Source organism: Harpia harpyja, chromosome 9 (genome assembly GCF_026419915.1).
Source record: "Harpia harpyja isolate bHarHar1 chromosome 9, bHarHar1 primary haplotype, whole genome shotgun sequence".
Lineage (NCBI taxonomy): Eukaryota > Metazoa > Chordata > Aves > Accipitriformes > Accipitridae > Harpia > Harpia harpyja.
The window spans coordinates 45,672,407-45,691,557 of NC_068948.1; the positions used below are offsets into that span (position 1 = coordinate 45,672,407).

The following is a 19,151-nucleotide window of genomic DNA, read 5'->3' on the forward strand; positions in this document are numbered from 1 at the left end:
GCTGGGAGGCGGCCTCGCCTCTCCCCGCCCCCTTCCCTTGAGCGGCGTTCCGCTTCCCCCAATCACCGCCGCTCCCGCTCCCTCTCCTCCATCACAGGTCTTCCCGTTGGCTGCCGCGCCGCTCCACCCCCGCGGCGGGGGCGGGACCAGGCCGGCGCGGGACCAATAGCGGGGCGGCGAGGGCGGGCGCAGCTCGGCGCGGCCCGGAGCGGCGGGGGCCCGGGCCCTCCCCACCGCCATGGCGCTGCCGCCGCGCTGAGCCGCCTCCCCCGCCATGGCCGGGGCCATCGCGTCCCGCATGAGCTTCAGCTCGCTGAAGAGAAAGCAACCCAAGACCTTCACGGTGCGCATCGCCACCATGGACGCCGAGATGGAGTTCAGCTGCGAGGTGACGGCCGGGGTGGCGGCGGCGGGACGGGACAGGACGGGGCTCCCGGGGCGGGGGGGGGGTCCCGTTGAGGTGGGCCGCGTCCCCTGCCGCCGCCTTCCGCGGCCTCTCCCCGCTCGCCCCGGGGGCTTCCCCTGGGCCGGCAGCGGGCCTAAGCCCGGCTGTGGGGCCGGGCCGCCGGTGGGAGCGGGGGTGGGCCCGGTGCCCCGCGGAGGGCGGTGGGGAAGCGGGGGTGGGTGCTGGGGGGGGGCTCGGGCCCGCCCTGGGTGGGCCCCCCGGCCCCCCGTGGGAAGTACACGGTCACGGAGTGACCCTTGGGGGGCTGCACGGGTGGGACAGCGGGGTGTGGGCATGCCTGGCCCATAATTCAGGTTTATTCCGGTTATAATTCAGGTTTATTCCGGTTATAATTCAGGTTTATTTTGCCGTCACAGCTGAAGTCGCCCACTGCGTGGTGGCTGTCGCGAGGAGGCCGGGGCTTGCGGTATCCCAGGTGGCGAGGCTTGAATCCGCGAGGGTGTGACTCGAAGCGCTCCGCGAACTCACGAGAACAAAATTTTCACATTTTCATGAGTTGTTAGCTCAGTCCCGAGGATGAGGGGTGTTCCTGGAGGGCTGTGTCCCGGTGCCCGCACCCGTTGTTTCTGGTTTTTCTCTGACGCTTTCCTTTTTTTTGGGGCCCTTGGTCATTCTTAAACATTCTCCTCTGGGCGGTTGCTGTCAGGCCTCGGGGGTCTGGTTTGTTGTTGCTGCGTTTTCAGCCTATCTAGAGTGATTGGACACACAAACATTGAAAGCCATCTCTACCCAGTTTAACTTTTATTTAATAGTTACGTATTTCGTTAGTCTGGTCCAAATCTTGATGGAACTCCAGTGCCCATAAGCCGAGGTGCGTTTGTTGTCATAAATTTTCTTGCTCTTGAAATCTGTTGTCAGCTCTGAAGAACTTTCTGCCTTTCCCAGGGATTAAGGATTTATTTTAGACAGTAGTGGTGTGAGCTTCCCACCATTACGCTGCCAGGAGAGTTTAAGTGTCCTGGCTCCGTTCTTGCATGTTTTTCCAAGGCTGCCAGTAATAATGTATGATGAAAAGTAAGTAATTCTTCTTTTTAATGGTGCGGTCGCTTGTTGTTTCATGTTGGGATTAAGGTGTTTGTGCAGCAGTAAGGCAACGCTCTCGGGTGGGATTTGACCATGCATCTTCAGATGACTTTTCAGGGAGGTTCCTGCCAAAAAAGCTTGTCGCTGCAGATAGACTTCTCCAGCCCTTCTGGAAGCGCAGGAAGGAGCTCACGAGCTGCGTGTACGGTCTTGCTCAGGTCTCCTGTATCTTGTCAGAGCCAGCGCACGAGGGATGCATGGGGGAATTCGGGCGTCATCCTGCAGCGCAGAGGGGAGGGAAGTAGTTGGGTGCAGGTGGGTGATGGGGCTCTTTCACACCGTGCTTGCTGCAGACCAGGTGTGTTTTATTCAAGCACTGTGCAGCCCAGCTTGAGGTGCAAGTTTTATTTGAGCAGGCCAGGTCTCTGCCCCTGTCTTTGTCTTGTAGTTGTATGGCTCTGGGAAAAGCTCCTTAGCTTGCTGACTCTGCAGAAGTGCACCAAGCCCAACGCCTGACATTGCGGACGGATCAGACACACCCTGCGGCCTCGAGTCGCTGGGGCTGATGTGAGGGAGGGGATGACAAGGTGGCCCAGGGAAGGGCTTGGCTTGATCCTCGCCGCGGCAGCCCACGGTGAGACCTGGAGCCAGGAGAAGAGCTTGCGCCCGTGGTGGTCTCGGCTGCCCTGCCTCAGTCAAAGTCAAAGGGGTGGGAGAGTCGATGACCTGGGGAGGACTGTGCTCCTCCCTGAAGGGATCCAGCCCCTGTCCGAAGGTTTGCTGGGCTGAGGCCCTGGAAGGGCAAGTTGGGAGAGGAGCAAGCAGTGCTATGTTTGCCCGAGTATCTGTGTGTGTTTCATTGTGGTGGGCTCCTTCAGGCGGGAAGGAGGACCGCTGACCCGAGCAGGAGGCTGGGGAGGGGGAAACCTCTGCTGCACAAACACTCTTTAGAGGATTAGTGGAAGGAGGTGCAGCGGGAGTCTTGCTGTCGTGCTGTTTGGGGGCTCTTGAGATGCGTTTTTGTGGCCTGTGAATGGTACCTTGTGCTGACGGGGACGGAGAGCTGGTGGCTTGTTGGAGGTCTCGTTGGGAGCCTGCTCCTGGGGGCAAGCCGCTCCCTGCCAAGCCAGGCAGGGGGAACCGCTGCTGCCTCTTGGCTTCACCTGCCTGTGCTCGTCCCTTCCCTCTCTGCCGTTGCTGCTCTTCGGCCATGGGCACCTCCTGGCTCCACCGAGGGAATGAGCTGCGGGTTCAGCAATTCCTCTGCAAGGCCAGTAGTCCCGGGGTTGTACCTCTGGTTGGGTTTTGTCGCACACCTGGTGTGCTGGAGCCTGCTCCCTGCTTCAGGCTTCAAACCCCACGGGAAATAGCAACCGAGCAGGCGGAGGACGGATTGCAGGAATGTTTTGCTGCCTAATCCACGCTGCCGTCTCGGCTTCACCCCAGGTTGCCTGTCCAAACAGCCTTGCCAGGGAGCCCTGGCTGCTCAGCAGCTGTCCTGGGGAGCATGGTTTGTTTGAGTCTTGGGAGCTGGGAGATGGGTGTTTGGAGCAGGATGGGGCAGCAGGAAATTCCTCTGCGTGCTGGGGCTGCAGGTCCCCGGGGAAGGAGAGGCTGTGGTCCAGGCAGAGCATCCTGCCATGCCGTCTTGCCATGCCCTCCGTCCCATCCACTTCCAGAAGACTCCATCCTCCCTCCACCCCATTGCAAATTGCCACCGCTCGTCTCTGTGCCCAACCTCTGCGCTCCCAGCCTTGCTCCAAGCATTGCCGTGTTGCTCTCTCCCCCGTTTTTCTTCTTCAGAAGCTGGATGCATGGCTGGTGAGTGGTCCAGGGGGTGTGTGGCCATTCTGGGGAATGATCCTGCACAGGTATTGATCACATTGCTGGTAAACACATTTAAGCAATCAGCGCTTTGCTGTAGTGGCTTTTCTGTGTGAGATTAATATAACTGATTTTTTTTTTCTTTAAACGTTGTTCCCGAGCTCTTGAGTTGTGCTCTGTGTTGTCACGAGTTAGAGTTCCCAGTCCTGCCGTGCAGGACAGAGGTGACGTCCTCACCTCGAGGCGGTGACAGCAGGGACTCGAGACCTCTAGGCTGGCTAGGCAGCTGGAAATGGTGGAGGCCGTGGGGTGTAAGATGTAACCTGCTCTGGCTTGATGGCTGGCTCTCGGGGCTGGACTGAAGGTCAGTCGGTGCAAACTGTAGAGCTCCGACTCCTGTCCCAGCAGTCCTTCTTCTTCTGACCCCACCAACACCACCGTAGCTGGGGGGGACCTTGGTTTTCTGTGTTAATTTTTCAATCTGCCCCGTAGAAATTCCCAGCTGTGTATTTTAAGAGATTAAACCTGCTTTGCATCTGTTTACTCTGCAAATGATGTCTCTAAATTGAGCCTAAATCTAAAATAATTCATGGAAATGAAATCTTAATCTTTCTAGCGTGGCGATGAAGTTTAATAATCACAGTTGGGGTTTCACTTTAAAGACTTATAATTTGTTTGGGGAAATCTTGAAGATACAAAGTGAGTGTATTCGTTTTTTTTGTTTGTTTTTTTTTTTTTTTACTTCCAAGGTGGATGTTTGAGCCTGGTACCTAATTAATTGATAACATCTTGAGGAAGGATAGACATTTGCATAGTTCTTAAAATCTCCATCTTAAACCAATCCCTAGCTGCCTCACCTTCCTGAGAACACCCTCAAATAGCCCGGGCAGTCCCTTGGCTTTCTGTGCTTGGAAAGCAGAGCAGGAGAAATCTTGTTGAAAGACATTTAATGTTGATGTTCTCCTGCGATTAACATGGCAATAGGCTGTGCACTGCTTGAGTACCGATTTGGGAAGTTATTTTAAGCGGCAGTAGTGTAAAGCAGAGCTTGCCAGGGTGTGGTACTTGCACTAATGGCTTGATGTCACTTCAGAGCGCAGTGCCAGGAGGCTGCCGTGCCCAATGGTTTCCTCTGCCGTTGCCACCCCGATGGTGCAACTTGCTGACAGTGGCCCTGAACCAAATTAAAGTAGTCGATGTGGCAAAGGTAATGTGTTTTTGGTGGTGCCTCTCTAGATGAGGTAGTCGGTTATCCATTATCTCTGGCATAACATCTTAAAGCCCTGTGGTATTTTTGAGTCCGTATCTTCCAAGGCATCGTTCATCCCGTCCCTCCGGTGGGATGGCGTTGGCGTAGTGCGGCTGGTGTCAGGTTGGTCTCACCCACTCTGATGTGCAGGTTTTTTTCTCTAAGAGCCAAGTTCCCTGGCTGATAGGAGAACCCATCAATCTTTCTTTTGGTCTTGTGCATGTCTTTGGCCATTTCTTCCTCTTGCAGTGGTCAGTCGGGTTAGTGGCTCTCTGTCTCCGGAGCCACAGCACCTTTTCTGAAGGGTGTGTTTTTTCTTTAGCCCTTTCTGCCGTGCCTCTGATCTTGGGCCTGAAACTTCTGCAGGGATGGTTACTCCACCAAGGTGCAACTAGCCCCCCAGCTGCTTCCCGACCTTAATCCTTTCACAGCAGCAGCTTCTGTGGGTCTTAAGATAAAAATGAATGGAAAAGCTTTACAGCCAACCTAGAGAAAGAGTTTAAGTATTCAAGCAGCAAGAAGAGGCAGGTTTGGACTGATGTATTTGCTGGTCTAAACATGCATCCTGTTACTGCTTCAATGCTTAAGCTGTTCCTCTCTGTCCAGAGAATAATCTTGGTTGGAAGGGATCTTTTTTAGCCCAGTGCCCCACTCGGTGCAGGGCCAGTTGGCTGACATTGGTTGTAAAGCTTTTCTCTTTGCTTGTAAGTAGACGAGACCCAATTTCAGGAGCATGCGGCCAAGCGTTAGTCTCTTTGTTAACAGGCATAGGGAGTTATGTAGCTGAGCTGCAAAAGTTCATCCTCTGAAACAAGAGCAAGTGAAGATTTGGTGGTGAAAATCTGGGGCCAAATAAGGTTTTGAGTAAGAGCTGGGACAGTAAATCAGGGTCGAGTTTTGAGCTCCGTCCAGTCACTGCACCAAAATAAAAAGGCAAGAGAAGGAAACCAGGGAGTGGAGTGCCCCCAGCTTCTTTCTGTGTCACAGGATACTTGGAAGGAGTTTTATAAAGATCCTTCCATCCCTGGTTAAATGTTTAGCAGCAGCTCAGTGATGCTAGTAGGGGCAGTGACCTCTCTCGATGCTGCTAAGCTTCTGCAAGCAGGCAGAAAGTTAACTGGAAAAGACGAATCTGTGGGCAGTAACAGCTATTTTAAAAAGCTGAGAGAAATAATCCCCCTCAGCTACAAAATGATCTTCAGTAAATTGTTGGGATACCAGCTGTCAAGTCAATGTTCTGGTTCCTTAGCGTGCCCATCTGTGCCGATCCTGCGTCGGCTCTCTGCGAGTGCTCGGTGCTGTTTGGTTGCTGCTGATCTCTCTTTAAATATGAGACGCGGCAGGTAAGGGCTGTTTTCTCACTTCATGTCTTGGAGGGGTTTATGCCAAAAAGAGTCAGAAATTGTGCTGATTCACAACAGTGTCATTTGGGAATTAATTTTTCAGAGATGTCTTGCTTGATGCGGTTCAGTTCTGCGTTCCCTTAAGCTGTGTGCAAGTCACATGGGACTTATTATGAACACAGATCCTCTTTGGCTTCTCTCTGCCTGCACCCTGCATCTGAAACGCTCTCTGGATCCCCTGTGTCCCACTGCAGCCTCTTCTAAGCTGGTTATGAAACTCTGTGTTATCCGGTTCCCTCCAATGATGGTTCAAAACTGCTGTCAATCCTCAGTCTCTGGTTAATCCGGAGGAGGTGTGTTGATGCAAAGGGGAAGGAGGGAAGGCATTTGGGATAGAAAGTCTTTCTCTTTCAGTGTATAGGATCTAGTTTTGATGCCGTTTAATACCTCTTCTTTTTTTTTTTTTTTTTTTTCTCCTTTGTACAGGCAGTGTCTTTCAAGTAGGTGGTTCTTGAAATTAAAAGTACTTGAACAGGGAAGCAGCCCTGGAAACAATCTACCTGAAGCTGGGAGGCAGCACTCTTACAAAATCAAACAGCCCTTAAGATTGGAAGAGAGGCATTTGACAGTATACGTGGTTAGCCTTGCTTCATTCAGAGGTAAACTTGCCGTTGCCAGGGCAAGGCTAACCCTCTGTCCTAAGGCTGACAGCGCCAGCTTCTTAAAGCCTAGCTCAGCTTTCCCTGGGGTAAGCTGTCTGGTTTCAGACTGCATCAGCGTGCAAAAGATCGTTAGAGCAGGGCAGGCTTGTGCTGAAATACCTGGTGTCCATCAGCAGTCGGCTCTGGCACAGAGGTAAGGCTTGGCTCTGTGATCGCTACCCTGCTCGGTCCTTTCCGGGGCGAGGAGGAGCGTGCTGTACTGCAGAGCATGCGACAGCAGCACGGAGATGGCTCTGTCTAACGTTATATCTCTATGCATCCTTGGTACAGGAAGGCCAGAGGTCCCTGCAGGAACCAAGATCCTTCTCTCGGCCTCTTGGAGCTTCTTCGCCTGCATTAAGCTGCTGACCCCATGACTCTTAATTTGTGCAACCCCAACTTGTAGGGTGAGGTGAGGCTTTGGGACACTGTCGGTTGTTGTCCCTTCCGCCTCTCCCGCTTGCTTCGGTGCCGGCTGGCCAGAGCCGCAGCAGCTTGTTCTCCCGTGAACCCCACTCTGTCTCCGTCTTGGGCAGACACCACGAAATGTGCTTGGCTGCGCCATCTGCGTTGTTACGCCTGGGTGCGTTTTTGGCCTCCTCGGTGGTTAACAGAAATAGATTTTAATTAAAAGCTCATTATCGAGTTGTCGTGTAGCATTAGTAAATAAAAATAACTTTTACAGCCCTGTCTTGTGGCTTAGTAAGTGGCAATTGAAAGTATTTGACATCACTTTATTTTTTAAAAAATGGAAGAATATTGCATATTTGATTCCCTGTTTGCTCTAAATGGGCTTTAAATACAAATAAATGGTTATCTGTGGCACTTCTGTTACCATTCAAGTCCAGAAGGAGAAATAAATGCAGTCTGCAGTCTCAAAGTTATCTCCGTTTCAATTGTAAGCTGTTGTGGGTGGTTTGTTCGGACATCTCCTGGTGGGATGAGGAACAGATACAGGCTACCCATTTATTGTTTCCCAGGTAGTTAGTGGAGGGATGCTCTGCTCAACCCCTGCCCTCTCCCTTCTGCCATCTCCCTCCCTGTTTCAGTGCGGAGGCATCACATCCTCGTGTTAAAGCTTTCTTCTAAATGGGAATAACATCACACAGTGGAAGCTGAGCACTTCTTCCTGGGGCTCGGTCCCCTTTTCTGCGTGGTCTTTTAGACTGTCGTGTCATCACAACAGGGGCTCAGCGCTCTCTTCTCTCTAGCACAGAACTAACACTTAATAAAACGATCTGCTAAGGTGAAAAGCCATTTTCTGCATTATTTAGGGTTAAATTTGTGCAGTAAAATATTTTATAGGTGTTAGTAATTTCTTCAAGGTCATTTTGTAACCCAATACTGTGCCTCCTGCAAAGCCGTTGCATTGTGTGGGGTACGGAGGGACCGTTACGATGGGTTTGCTCTGGGAGGCAGCATGCCCGGGCTGAGCTGGTGAGTGCTGCCTTAATCTCCTTCAGTCACTTCTTTGTGCCTTATTCCCCAGCCTAGCCCCAGGGGTAGCTGAAGCTCGGGTGGTTTGCTTTTGTGACAACAAGGAGGCGAGATCTCTGTCCACCATCCCTGGACAGAGCCAGGTTCTGTCACCTGGAGTTTGGGCACCTCTGTGTTGTCCAAGGATTGCTTCTCGTGTGAGGAACCTTAATCTGAAATGGTTAAAAAATGTCCTTTTTTTTTTTTTTTTTTTTTTAGCTTTTCCATGTAGCTGGTGTAAATTCAATTTGACATCATTGGAAGAAAAGCATCGGCCTGTGCCAGTGGTTTTGGGAATCGCTTTTCTCTGTAGACCCCCCTGCTCAACCATCTACATGCAGAGTGGTTGCACCCTCTTGTGCCCTGGCACCCATTTTTTGTAGTGCTTGGCCTCCCCCCTTGTCACCCCATAACAAGGGGATCTCGCAACCCTTCTGCTCGATTTTGTGGCTGGTTTATTGACTTGTTAGCTAAGGAGTTGTTGTGAAACTTGACAGAAGGGTTGTGCACCAAAATAAATTGTCCACTTGCCTGCTAGTTGGAAATGACTCTTGGTGCAGGTTAATAAATAATGCAAACCCTGTTAATAGATGCCAAACGCGACGTCTCTGCTGGAGAAAAAGATGATGCCAATAACCTGTACTGGAAGTACTCTATTCTAGCCACTGGCTGCTGAGTTTTAAGTGTTTAGTGCTGTTTACTTAAAATGCTCTGCTGATAAATTGTAAGCACTCTGTACTTAGTAAAGAACATAAATTCCAGCTCTGCAGAATAACAGCCTTGCACCGCTTACCCTGTTTATAAAGCAGCTCATCCACATATTCCTTCAACGACTCGCCGAATATATCTAACAACCTGTGTGTGTGATCATGCTAATGGGAGAATGCAAAGCTGCAAATGCAAGAGGTGATGCCTGTGGCTGATCAAGGATGCTGAAGCGATGCAGTTGCATCCAGCTCCATCCTGCGGGTCGGGTTGAGGTTATCGTGATGTAGCTTTTTATTGGGAGATTGGGCTTTGTTATAGCATCGTGCCAGCCGCTCTGGCATATGGCTGAGAGGGGATTTTTCTGCTCTAAGCTTCTTTGTTTTGTTTTCAGGAGCTCATAATGGCTTGCAAAATTGTCTTTGTGCTTCAGGTGTCATTTTAGTGCAGAGCAGGGGAATGGCGTTATGGGCAGAGGATGGGATGGGGAGCTGCCAGCCCATCCTGGCTCTCCCCCAGGCCCTCTGCCCAGCCTTGAACAGCAGCCCTCTTCATCTCCTTGTGCCTGGGGGGGGGTCTTTTTTTTGTTTTTTATGGTCAGGAAATGTGGCAGTTAATGATACGAGGCCTATCAAGTAAGGTTAAGGAGGTCTGAGGTCCTGAGCGTCTGTAAAACAGTTGGAGTTCAGCTGTCAAAAGATGCCACTTGAATGCAGATCGTTATTTTAAGTACCGAGGTGTGGACTGAAATCATGTATGTTGAAATAAACGTGGCTGCTCTTCCATTTATATATTTAATGAAGGTAATTCAGCACAGTCGGGGAGGATGGCTGTGCAATGTTACGGTTGGAGACTTTAGCACCGTGCAGGCAGGAATGTTAAATATATATTTCTGCCATAACTTAGGCATGCAATGACAGAGTGGTGGTGTAAAATCTAGCAGCAGAAGCAATCACTTAAAATATTCCGGTCACCAAATCAAAATTGCGGGGGGGGGTGCAGCAGGGAGCGCACAAAGCTCTTGCTTTTAATGGTTGCTGCTGGTCTTCGAAACTAACTGCCGGCTTGCTTTTAGGGAGGAAACCTTTGGGTCGTGCCAGCTGGTGCAGCGTGGTGAATAAGGTTTGGGTGCCTGCGTGAAACTCCGCAGGGGTGGTTTGGTGGGGAGCTGCAGCCAGTGGAAATCCTAGCTCGGGGGGGACTCAGTGGGGTTGCTCCAGGGTTGTTCAAAACACCGATCCCATGGGATGCAGAGCAATGTCTGAGGAGGAGATGGTCCCGTCAGCAGGATGCAGGAGCCTGTCCTGGGAAAGGTTTGGTGCAGGGCTGTGTGTGCGCAGGCACCCATCGCTCCTCTAAAGCAATAGGCTGAAATGTGGTCTTTGCAGAAAGAAAAAAAAGCTGATAATGCTTTATGCCAAGCAGTTTAATTCTAGTTAAGAAATAGCCCTTTGATGGCAGCCTGTTTTTATGTGCCTACAGAAATGGTACAAAATAGCTGTTTAAATGTGTCTCGCTCTGTTTTGTCTGAACCCTCGAATTAACCTCCCTCTTAAAATAATAGTCAGGGAAAGATCTTCTGCAGTCTGAGCCATCCTGTGCTGAGCTGGAGCTCATCATGGGGACTGGAGGCTAGCTAAATGTGTGAAATTAAGGTTTTATAATTACAACACTGCAAAACTTGCTCCTCCTGGTGTTTTTGACCTCGAGGTGTTGACGGCGCTTGATATGAATTGTGGAGAGGCTGTTGTGAACCGTCCGGGGGTGTAGGTTTTTGGAGGGTAGCGTCGGCTTTATTCTATTCTGGGAATGTCAGCATATGTGTGTTTATGTGCCCTGGGAGGGGGAGAAAATAGCGATATACTCATTTAATCAAAGCCAACAGAATGGCAATAAGCTTGTCCTCAATGGCTTTGCCCACAAGGCGGCAGTGGGTGACAGCAGGAGCGGCGCGTCACCCGCACCAACAGTCCCTGCCGTGCCTGAGCATTAATATTGATGCTGTCCAGGTGGTACCAAGATTGAGTTGTAGTGACAAGAGAATGTGCCGAGATCCTTTTGCCCTAGGGCTTTAGAGTAATGGCCATATGTCTCGGTCCAGCAATTGTTTCCACCGTGCAGATGGAAGACCGAAGTGGCTTTGGCATATTAGATTCATCTGTTTTATGTCCCTCTTCACCTTTCTGCCTCCCAACGCCTTCTGTTTTTATGAGCAAACTTCAGTAACAACATAGATGCGGCTGCAAGATTGCTCGAAGGACACGGTCTTTGAGCAGGACCAATTTTCTCAGCTTCTGAGCTGCTTTTGTCATCAACGTTTTCAGCAGAAAACGCAGTTTGACTCTATCAAAACATGCTCCAAGAGAACCGCTGACTTCTGTAATAATTTTTTTTTTCTGAGCTCTTTTTTCCTTTTACCTGTGCAGGGTCGGTAGCTCTGGATGAACGCACTTTGTACACAGATCGTTTCACTCCTGATTTTTGGGAGCGCGTTGTGCCCCTGTCTGTGAAACCCTGTTGCTGATGCTGCAGTTTGTGCAGGGCTTCCTGGGGCTATAGGTAGAGACATTAAAGCCACTAAGGGGAAGTTAAGAGTGATTTTCATTTCTTGCTGGAAACAGGCTGCTTGTAGCAGTGCACGGCTCAAAAGGAACCTCAACGGACCCTTCAGGTCCTCTGTTGAATGTCGGTGGGGTGCCAGAGGAAGAAACGGGGGGCTTTATTTACAGTCTTGTTTGCAGGGGTGGAAAAAAATCACATCTGGGTTTCCTAGTGAGGGAGGAGTTGGTGATCAGCAGATGAGATCGGATGGAAGGATATAAAGTAAGCTTCGTTAGGTTGTTTCCTTATCTGTACCAGATGCCTTCTCCACAATCTCAAAGGCATTGTGAGGTGAAAAAAGAATCGATTTGGCTGAATGGAGATGAAGTTCTGAAATCCATCTTTATAACTCTGCTTTCTGTTTGCTTTCCTACAGGTGAAGTGGAAAGGGAAGGACCTGTTCGATCTAGTATGCAGGACACTAGGACTCCGAGAAACCTGGTTCTTTGGGCTTCAATACACTATCAAGGATACGGTGGCTTGGCTCAAAATGGACAAGAAGGTTGGAACCAAATTTCCCTTGAGAGGTCGTGTGGGATGACAAAGACGAATGTACTTTTTTCCTCTTTCTTTGATTACCCGAGGTTGTGTTATGTGTGGTATCAAAGTGAACTGGGTGAAGTGTATTTAAATCTCATCCCCATGGCATTTGTAGTCAAAGGGGGAAGAGCTGGCAGAGATACCCCACCCCAGCTCCTTCTGAGCTGTGAAGCCTCAGACCATGCACACTGAATGCCCTTGAGGCATTTTGGAGACAGCCATGCTGAGATGCTGGACTTCAGTGTGACTATAATGCAAATGAAACATAAAAGTCTCTCTTCCTATGCCCACGAATGACAAAACCTTTAGCAGAAAAGTGAAGTTGCACCTTGGCTTTTTTTGTTGTTGAAATGTACAAAGAGCTAGGGAGGAGGTAAACCAGAGGAGTGAAAAGGAGATAGAGGTAAGGGAGGAAACCTTCCCAAATATGCAAGCCTCAAGGTTGCTGAGGGGTGGGTTAGAGAAGTGATAGATGTGGTTCTGTTTGCATCCAAAGGATGTTACACTAAAACCAGACGGTAATTGAGACTGTGAGGGAAGTCTGGGTGTCTCGCATGTTATGCCAAGGTTTTAAACTAACATGAATCTGAACTGGACAGTGCCAGCACAATAGAAAGGTAGCGAGGAACAGCACTGAAATACAAGAGGAGGCAGTGCAGAGAAACAACGAGAAAGTCGTATGGTGGCGTAGCAGGATACAGCATCGCTCTGCGAGGTTCAGTAGAGGCAATGTGCGCGCAGCAGATCAGGATCAACCTTTGCTGTCTCATTTCGCATGCCGTTTGTTTCTGCCTTGTTTGTTTTCTTGCATTGTTAGGAGTGTCAGAAATGTTTGTTTTTTTAACTATGTTTAGTTAGACAAAAAAAGAAACTTAGTTTCTTTTTTTAACTATGGTTTCTGAACTACTTAGGTTGGTTCGTCTGTTCTAGATGTCTAAAGTGCTTGACAAAAGATGTGCTGATCTGAACAGTAGGGAGATATGTATGGGCTCCAAGAGACGGAGCGCTGAAGAAGCTGAAAGACTAGCTGAATGGCTCTTGTGTCCTACAGGTGCTGGATCATGATGTTCCGACAGAGGAGCCTGTCACCTTTCACTTCCTGGCCAAATTTTATCCTGAGAATGCAGAGGAGGAGCTGGTCCAGGAAATCACACAGCACTTGTTCTTCCTGCAGGTAGGAGTTGTGTCAGTACATTGTTTTTCAACCCGAGGGAGGAGGAACCAGGATGAGTAGAAGTGCGAGAAGGTTCCAGGGTCAGAAAGTTGGTCAGCAGAGTGTGGATCCTCATCGTTATGTTCACACCTTTCTGAAGGGAGTTGTCTTCAACAACAAGAACTTCTTGAAATAGGTCAAAGATGGTTTGTCTGGATGAAGCAGGCACAGATGCCCAGACTTGCAGACCTCGTAAACTGGCTGTCAGGAATGATTAGGTGATTTGTAATACTAGTGTGTGGTAGCTAGGGGAAATGAATCTGTCAGATGTGGGCTTGAATGACACACACAGCCTTGGAGTCCACCTCTCTGCAGGGTGTGGATATCAATTGTGCTGAGGGACAGCAATTGCCTTTGTACATGATAGCATTGTTATGTGAAGCAGGGGAATTTGATCCTCGAGAACAGAATGCAGCCAACCTGTTTCATGTTCAGGCTGTACAGCAAGGTTCACCTCTTCGCAAAACAGCCTTCAAATAACTGGAGCAGAAGAAAATCCCAGAAGTACAGTTCCGTCAGAGACTGATGGCAAAAGCAGAGGAGAGGGGGAATCCTAACGGTTCCCCCTGCCCCAGTAACTCTTGCCCTTACGTTAAGCATTTGGAAACTGTGGTGAATGCATCTTCAGGCTTTTTTCTTCTGTATTTAAAGTACACTACAAAACTTTGTGTCCTGAGAAATTAGCTCAGCTGGTGTTGCTGTAGCAGTGCTGAATGGCTGGTAACAAAGAGCTTCTGTCACAGGAGCTCTCTTTCAGACAAGATCAATTTTCTGAAACAATTTCCTATAAAGGGTTATGTCAACTACGGTTACAGGGAGTAGACTAGTCCTAGTCAGACCCCTAGGTTCTTATTGGGATGTTTCAGCTGCTCTGTGGCTGTTAATTTGAAGTTTCTAAAATAAATAAGTTATAAAAATAAAAAAAGATACTTACGTTTGTTACACCAAAGTAGAGGCAACCTGCATTTGGATACTCTTGGCCATACCAGTGTAGACTTCAGTGTGCCCTGCCCTTTCAAATGGATATCAAAATGAGCTCACCAGCTTCTTGGTACTCCGTAGTCTTCCAAAGTTCATCTTTGTTCTTCACAGCTAAAGGAGTTCTAAATGCAAAGTATTGCTGTTAATTTCCAGGGTCTGTCTCGTGCACTAGTGTCTCCATAGGGCTGTTTTTAAATGTCTGATTTGCCATGGACTTTATCCTTGATGAGGAAAAATGCTGTTGGCATCTTTGAAAGGGAAAATCAGAGAGGAAAAGCAGTTAAAGCTGCATTTTGTAAATGCAGACCGTGACTTTTCTACTAGGATTTCTGATGATGAGGAGCCTGGGCTCCTGTAACACATATGGGAAATGGGAGCCCATGTAAGCTTGCAAACTCTCCTGTTTTTATCTTAATGCAGGAGAATATCTTCTGTGATTATGTTGTAACCAACTTTGAGGACTCAAAGCATGTTATAAATTTAAATTGATGTTACTGCATCTCTGTGACAATCCATTTAAGTCTCCCAGGAAATAGTATGGGTTTTTTTTCTATCTTTATTCAGGAAAATTAAGTGTGCAAAACCAAAAAATATCGAACATGACAGGTTTAATTTTTTAATGCACAGAAGCCAGGAAATGTAAAGCTGTGGCTTTTGGGAACTGCATGTTGGCTCTCTTGGGAGTGTGCGCAGGGCTTGTGCCTGCTGCTAAAAGCACTGCCACGGAGCAGCTCTCCTTGCTGCCCGTGGGATTGGAGGGAATTAGCCTCAAGCACAGGTGAGCACTGACTCATTATGAGGCCTGAATATCCCAGAGCAAAACCTTTGTGTGCTCAGAGACTTGGCTGCAAACTTCTTTTTTTAGTTTAGTGGTGTGTATAGATGTTGTATCAATCCATAGCTTATGCCTTAAGAGGTTTTATCTCTGTGTTTACGTGCAAGACTTTTTTTTTCCCCCCCTTGCCTTTAGCAATAGGATATAGGTTCTGTCATTTTCCATGTATAAATTTAGCTCTTCGCACAAACCTGTGTGAAAAAGGTGGCCCGTGAAAGCCTGAGCCCTTCCCTTCTGAGCCACCAGAGAATTCCCGGGCCTGAATTGTAATTAGTGTTAGGAAAATTGTTAACTGTGTGGTTGACAGCTCAAGTTAAAACAAACTGCAACCATCTGCTGTGACAGTCGTGTTTTGCACTGCTCCACTAAATGTGTGTTATGTGTCCTTTACTGCTACATGCAGGTGAAGAAGCAGATTCTGGATGAGAAGATCTACTGTCCTCCCGAAGCTTCTGTCCTGCTGGCCTCTTATGCTGTCCAAGCCAAGGTAGGCACAGAGGGATTCTCCAAGGGCCTGCTGACGTTGGCGATGGGTTAGCATTGCTCCTGGGAAGCAGGGCGCTTTGCGATGTACCCGCTTCCTGAGGAAGGGGAAGGCAGGGAAAGTTGTTAAAACTTGGGAAGTGAGGGGACTATACGAGCGCTGCTGCCTTCTCCGCATGGCTGGTTCCTGGCTACCTTCAGACATTGGACAGATTTTTGCTTTCTCTTTCCAGGATTCTTTAGCAAGCGCTCAGCTTATGAGCTGCAGTGCTTGCTCAAGTGTGGCTTACTACTGGAGCAGGTGAATTCCCTGAGCCCATGCTTTTTTGGATCTCCTCCCTGCTCTTGCCATTGTAGCCAGAGGCAAATCAGCCGTGGAACTTGCAGCTCCACTGCTCCCCCAGAATACTTGTCATCATGATAACTGCTTTATTTTGAGTGCTACAGCTTGCCACATAAATGTTATTGCAGTGTTAAAGGGCTCTTCCTGGCTTCTCCCTTTATCTTGGTTTTGATCTTGGGTGTTTGGCCTCACTAGACAGAGGGAGAAGTCAATGGTTACTAAGTTCTCCTCATTCCTCAGTTGAATTCTGCTCTGGACCTGGAGTCAGTGTGTTTTGCTGAGCATTTATTTAAGAGAACGCTGTTTTCCAGGCTGGAACGTGCAGCCTCGGACAGCTTGCAGCAGCCCACAGCAGAGGGACTCCTGAGACAGAGGGAGCAGCCCAAGGTTCAGAAGTGGGGACGTTCTTGCAGGAGGGAAAGTAATTTATCCCTGCATATGCACAACATGTACTGCTGCTCAATTAACAAGTTTTCTAGCTAATCGCCAGTTTATGTAAAGATAATGTCTTTAGAGAAGGAGTGACTGGAGTCTGATCACAGCCCAGCTACGTTATTGCTGTAACCTCGTGGTCGGTTCTGACTCTCTGGATGTGATTCAGGGATGCATTTTGGCTTGCAGGCAGGTGGCCGTGCCCTGGGTCTGGCCTGTCTGCCTGTCCTTGAGGAGCACGACTGTCGAGCAGTTTAGAAGAGGCAGGGTAGCTCTTAGCTGACAGTGCAGGAGGGGGGCTTTTGCTCTCTTGCCTGAAGAGAGGGCCTGATCCAGGCTGGTTGGAAACAGAGGCCAGTCCTCAGTGTTTCACCATGGCTTTTTCTGGGTTGATGTATAATCTTCCTCATAACCCTTTAGTCCACGCCCGGTTTGTCTGAATGCAGCCCTGGGCGACATGCAGCGGTGTTCTTTGATGATGAATGTTTGAATTTACTAGAGAAAGATGTTTTGTCCTCCTAGTCAGAATATTGATGAAACCGTATTTTGTTTGAGAGACTCATCAGCCAGGGAAAGACAAGTTGCTTTTAGAAATGTTTCTATTTGTGTGAAACATTCATCACTCTAATAAGAGTGCATGAGTAAACACTTACTTGGCTTTTTCTCCATTGACCTGCTGAGCTGAGGATACATAGGGGATGACTTTTCCTGTTGCCAAAATGAATAAACCGTTGGGTAAATATTGAGCGCTATTAACTCTTGGCCGTGACAGCTTCTGCTTGTGCGATCAGGAACAGGCTGTAATTTGGTACAGGACTGTTGTGCTGTCCCCTCTCTCTTCTTGCAGCTCGGCTGCTGACCTTGCACTCAGTAGCACACTTGACGTGCTCGACACTCGGTCGTCTGGAGGAGGTCAGCCAGAGTCAGAGCAGTTCTAACCTTGCACGTCTTGATTCTGCACAGAGATTGTGAGAAGGTGGAAGGGGGATGCCTTTTCTGATCTTTGCTAATGTGCTTTCGTGTCTGCATCAGACATCGCTTTTCCTTGCTGCTCCTCCAGGCAGGGTTTCCCCTTCTGCTTTTTCTTCAGCAAAGGAGAAAGCCGAAAACACGTCTTCGGTACGGAGCTGGGAAGAAAGATGTTGCAGGTCATCTCCTTCCAGTTAAATAGGATAATGATGTCCTTTCTGGACAAGAAAGCGGCCACTGAGCACAGTAATTTTGCTAATAACGTGCTGATTTGCATGATTAGGGGCATAATAGCCTGACATAGCGGTGTGTTTGCATCTGATATAGCCATTTGATTGACAGCCAGGTTGGTTTGTACTGTTGTTGCGCACCTACCTGCAATAACAAAGTAAGCGTGTGGGTCATAAAAACAAAAGCTTATTTATTTCTATATCATTGTGTTCATTTGGGGAATTACTATGTGTTTTCCCCTCTAGCCCTGCATTCAAACCACCCACACTGCTTTCAGATGTTGGAGGCGGTTCAGGTTTTAAATAGCCGGGAGAGACGTGGAATCTACTGAAAAGTGTGTCCTGGCAGAAAATAGTAAAGTCCAGGAGGTTCTTCCATTTCTTGTCCCTTAAATGCAGACCGGCTGCTGTGCTGCAGCCCTCTCAGCACAGCAAATCCTGCAGCACTAGCAAAGGGTTCTTTTATTTTTTTTTTTTTTTTTCCCCAAAACAAACAATACTTGGTGTTAATAGTTTGAAGCTGAACATGCCTGTGTTTATCCAGGACAACGTCAGCCAGGTGTATGAATGAGGTAAAGGCAACTTCCATGTGTAACCATGAATATTAGTCATATAGTTCAATTAACAGGAGCTGAAATTCCATGACAGTTTTGAAGTAATGATTTAATTGAAAAGGTCTTTAAAAGTATGTTTGCCAAATCATTTGAGCCAACATATACTGCAATACTTAAGCCATTTGTTGATTTTTGACTTGTGAATAATTAATGTTCTCATCCAGACTCCCTCTCAGTACAAATATTCCTTTGGGACATGGCAATATTTTTCACCACATGAAAATCACATAATCCATACTTAGTCTTGGATCTCCACGGTAGATCACAAGAGAAAATAATCGCATTAATCCTATTTGCTATTATTTTCATCACCTAAAAATGATTTATTTTCTGCCTCTCCAAGGTTATTGGAGTTGTTTCCTTTGCCAGTGCCACGTTTTTATTGCTGTTCCCTTTTGATGTGGGTTCAAGGGATGTGTACCTGCAATGTGCTGCTTTCTGAGGAGCTCCGAGCATCTGTAGACCTTGGAAGACAGACAGTTGCTGCTGCTCAGCACCCTCCCGAATGAAATCCCTGGCAGTTTTGTTATATTAATTGAAGTCTGAGTCAGTGTTGATTGTTGCATGCTTCCTTCGCATCTGCATTGGCTCCAAATCAATATTTGCATCTTTAATCCCTGCTTGTCGTTTATGAAACGTTGCTCGCTGGGCTGCGGAGAGGATGTATGTATAGACTTTTGATGCTGAGCTCTGGTTTTAGCGTACGACGTGATGGTTCTGGCATTAAAAGGAGGCTGATACAGAAATCTTCCTGACTTATTACATGACCATCATGTGTGTCTTGTTTTTAAAAATTGTCACCATTTTGTACTTCCTGAGCTGAGGTTCTTCAGAAAAGCAGGGAGGGAAGGGCTGTCTCCCTTGCAAAATGAGTGACTCGAGCAAACGTTGCCGTGTCTTGTGTAATCGGGTAATGTCACTGCAGAAGTCCTGTTTGCCAGGTGAATGAAAATCGCAGCATTTCGTGTACGTGCCTCACATCCATCGTCCTCTTCTCTTTAACTTGCTAGGTTATTTGAGGTGCCATTTTCTGGCGGTTTCCTGCCCTCTTAGGCTGTACAGGAGGTAAATTCATTTTCACATGCACTGCAGGGACACTCAGCTTTTCAATCTGTTAATAAGC

General features: G+C 48.3%; 1 protein-coding gene and 1 long non-coding RNA gene across 11 annotated transcripts in view; both read left to right on the forward strand.

Moving 5' to 3' along the window:
• The first annotated feature begins 193 nt into the window (after positions 1-193).
• NF2 (NF2, moesin-ezrin-radixin like (MERLIN) tumor suppressor) overlaps positions 194-19,151 on the forward strand; it is a 49,004-nt gene continuing 30,046 nt past the window's right edge. For all 10 annotated transcript variants that reach the window (XR_008236561.1, XM_052796296.1, XM_052796294.1 and 7 more), the window contains exons 1-4: positions 194-388; positions 11,765-11,890; positions 12,980-13,102; positions 15,361-15,444. Coding sequence is in view for 9 of the 10 variants with exons in the window: in XM_052796296.1 (XP_052652256.1) it covers positions 275-388; positions 11,765-11,890; positions 12,980-13,102; positions 15,361-15,444 (447 nt within the window). In the remaining variant the exon portion in view is untranslated. The remainder of the gene's footprint in view (positions 389-11,764; positions 11,891-12,979; positions 13,103-15,360; positions 15,445-19,151) is intronic.
• Positions 4,968-7,490, forward strand: LOC128145722 (uncharacterized). Its single transcript, XR_008236562.1, has 2 exons — positions 4,968-5,905; positions 6,009-7,490. It is a non-coding gene; the product is annotated as an uncharacterized LOC128145722 (long non-coding RNA).